The sequence below is a fragment of the Naegleria gruberi genome (assembly GCF_000004985.1).
Source record: "Naegleria gruberi genomic scaffold NAEGRscaffold_463, whole genome shotgun sequence".
Lineage (NCBI taxonomy): Eukaryota > Heterolobosea > Eutetramitea > Acrasida > Naegleriidae > Naegleria > Naegleria gruberi.
In genome coordinates, this window is record NW_003163017.1 from 1 (window position 1) to 1,751 (window position 1,751).

Here is a 1,751-nt window from a genome sequence, read left to right on the forward strand (position 1 = left end):
AGAATTGAAAGATCAGATAGATTTCATATTAGATAGAAATTGTGTTACAAGCAACCAAACATTATCTGTCTAGAAAATCCCTCCGTTTTTTCCTAGAAATTCCAACTTTATACTTAGGTATGACCTTAGTGAAACAACAAGATAATGAAAAAACAGGTAGTAATGGATGTTTTCCATCTACCATGTTGGTTTTATCATTTTAAATGATATATTGAAGAAGCCTAGGGATGCAAACACACTTTTTTTGGAAAACGAACTTCTGTCTATGGTATTATGTCTGAAAAAATCTGATGCTTTCGAGATATAGTCGTTAACTGAAGCAGTACTATATACTGTAAACTAGATACCTTCTTTTCCACTTTCAAATAATTTCTTTTTATGAAAAGTTCTGTAATCTTCACTTGTATAATTTCCATTTTCATCATTCACAAAAAACTATTACAATAATCAATCCAAATTATTAGAAACCAATTAAAACAAAACAATGAGAAAACTAATCCTTCTCCTAATTGCTCTCTTCCTGATTGCTAGCTATCAAACCGTCACTGCTCAATGGTATGGTGCCTACAATGCTGCCTTCAACGCTGCAACCACTCCATGGATGGCCACAACTGGAGCTTACAATCCTGCTCTCTACAGCAATGCCTACATGGGTGCCAACTCTTTCACTCCTTATTTGGCCACCTCTGCTGCAACAAGCACAATTCCAATTCTTGCAAATATGCAAGCAAGTAGTGCTGCCTTCAATACTTGGTCAACTATGCCATATGGAGGTATGTATTGGTAAATTGAAGAATTGCCAACATACGGTTGGAATGTGAGAAGTCATTGTGATTTGATCAAAGAATTGTGAATAAAGATTCGTGTTATTAATAATATTTTTTGTTCCAAATGTAAAAGGGAAATCAGTTGACAATAATACTGATTGGAAATATGGAAGAATAAACAAAACTATTTTAATTGCTAAATGATTTAAAATTGGACAAAATGAGATAATTTTTATTCGCCCATATTTGTATAAATATAAATAGTTATTACAATATTTCAGTCTACCAATGAAAATAAAGCATGGTAGAGAAAGAAGCACCAAGTATTTTAGCCACATTATTGCCAACAGCAAACATAATTACCAATATAGAGAGGGAGGCACCAACAATTACAACCATCGATACGAAAATTAAGCTCACACGTTCCACAACACCAACCAGCTTCACTGAAACTAACGAGAGTTGTTCCAATAAGTACTAGAACCAATAATAGGTGCAACAAGTTCATATTCATTCTTTTATTTGGACTAGCAATCAAATCACCGCTGTATTTAAAGATACTGGGAGATTGATATGGTTGGAAAATTGCTTAAAATTCTCAAGTATATATGGAAAATGTACAGATTGCATTAAAAACACAAAATGTGGAAGTGCTCTATCTTGTCAAATTTCCTATTTTATGGAAAAATTTATGAAATTCTCTCTCAATAATTGTAAACTAGTTCAAATTTTTTTATCAAATTTGGAAATACTCTTTGTTTGTTTTTGGAAACACACTATAAATATTCTCATTTGGCACCGATCATAATTTCCACTCAAAAACAAAACCACACACATGTCAGAAGTTCACATTTACACAATTGAGTGCATTCTCGACCACGTAGGAGCCGATCCAGGAGACACCACTGAATCTGGCTCTGAAATTACAACCTCAATTACCATTGGTGGAAAGACAAAATCCTCAGGACCATTCACTCTTCCAGT

The 1,751-nt window shown here is 33.5% G+C and overlaps 1 protein-coding gene across 1 annotated transcript; it reads left to right on the plus strand.

Annotated features, from left to right (window-relative positions):
- Positions 1–484: 484 nt before the first annotated feature.
- Positions 485–787, plus strand: NAEGRDRAFT_76784 (uncharacterized protein; the record flags this gene model as incomplete). Its single annotated transcript, XM_002668257.1, has 1 exon — positions 485–787. The coding sequence occupies one exon, from the start codon at positions 485–487 to the stop codon at positions 785–787; it is 303 nt and encodes a 100-aa protein (XP_002668303.1).
- Between the last annotated feature and the right edge of the window lie 964 nt (positions 788–1,751).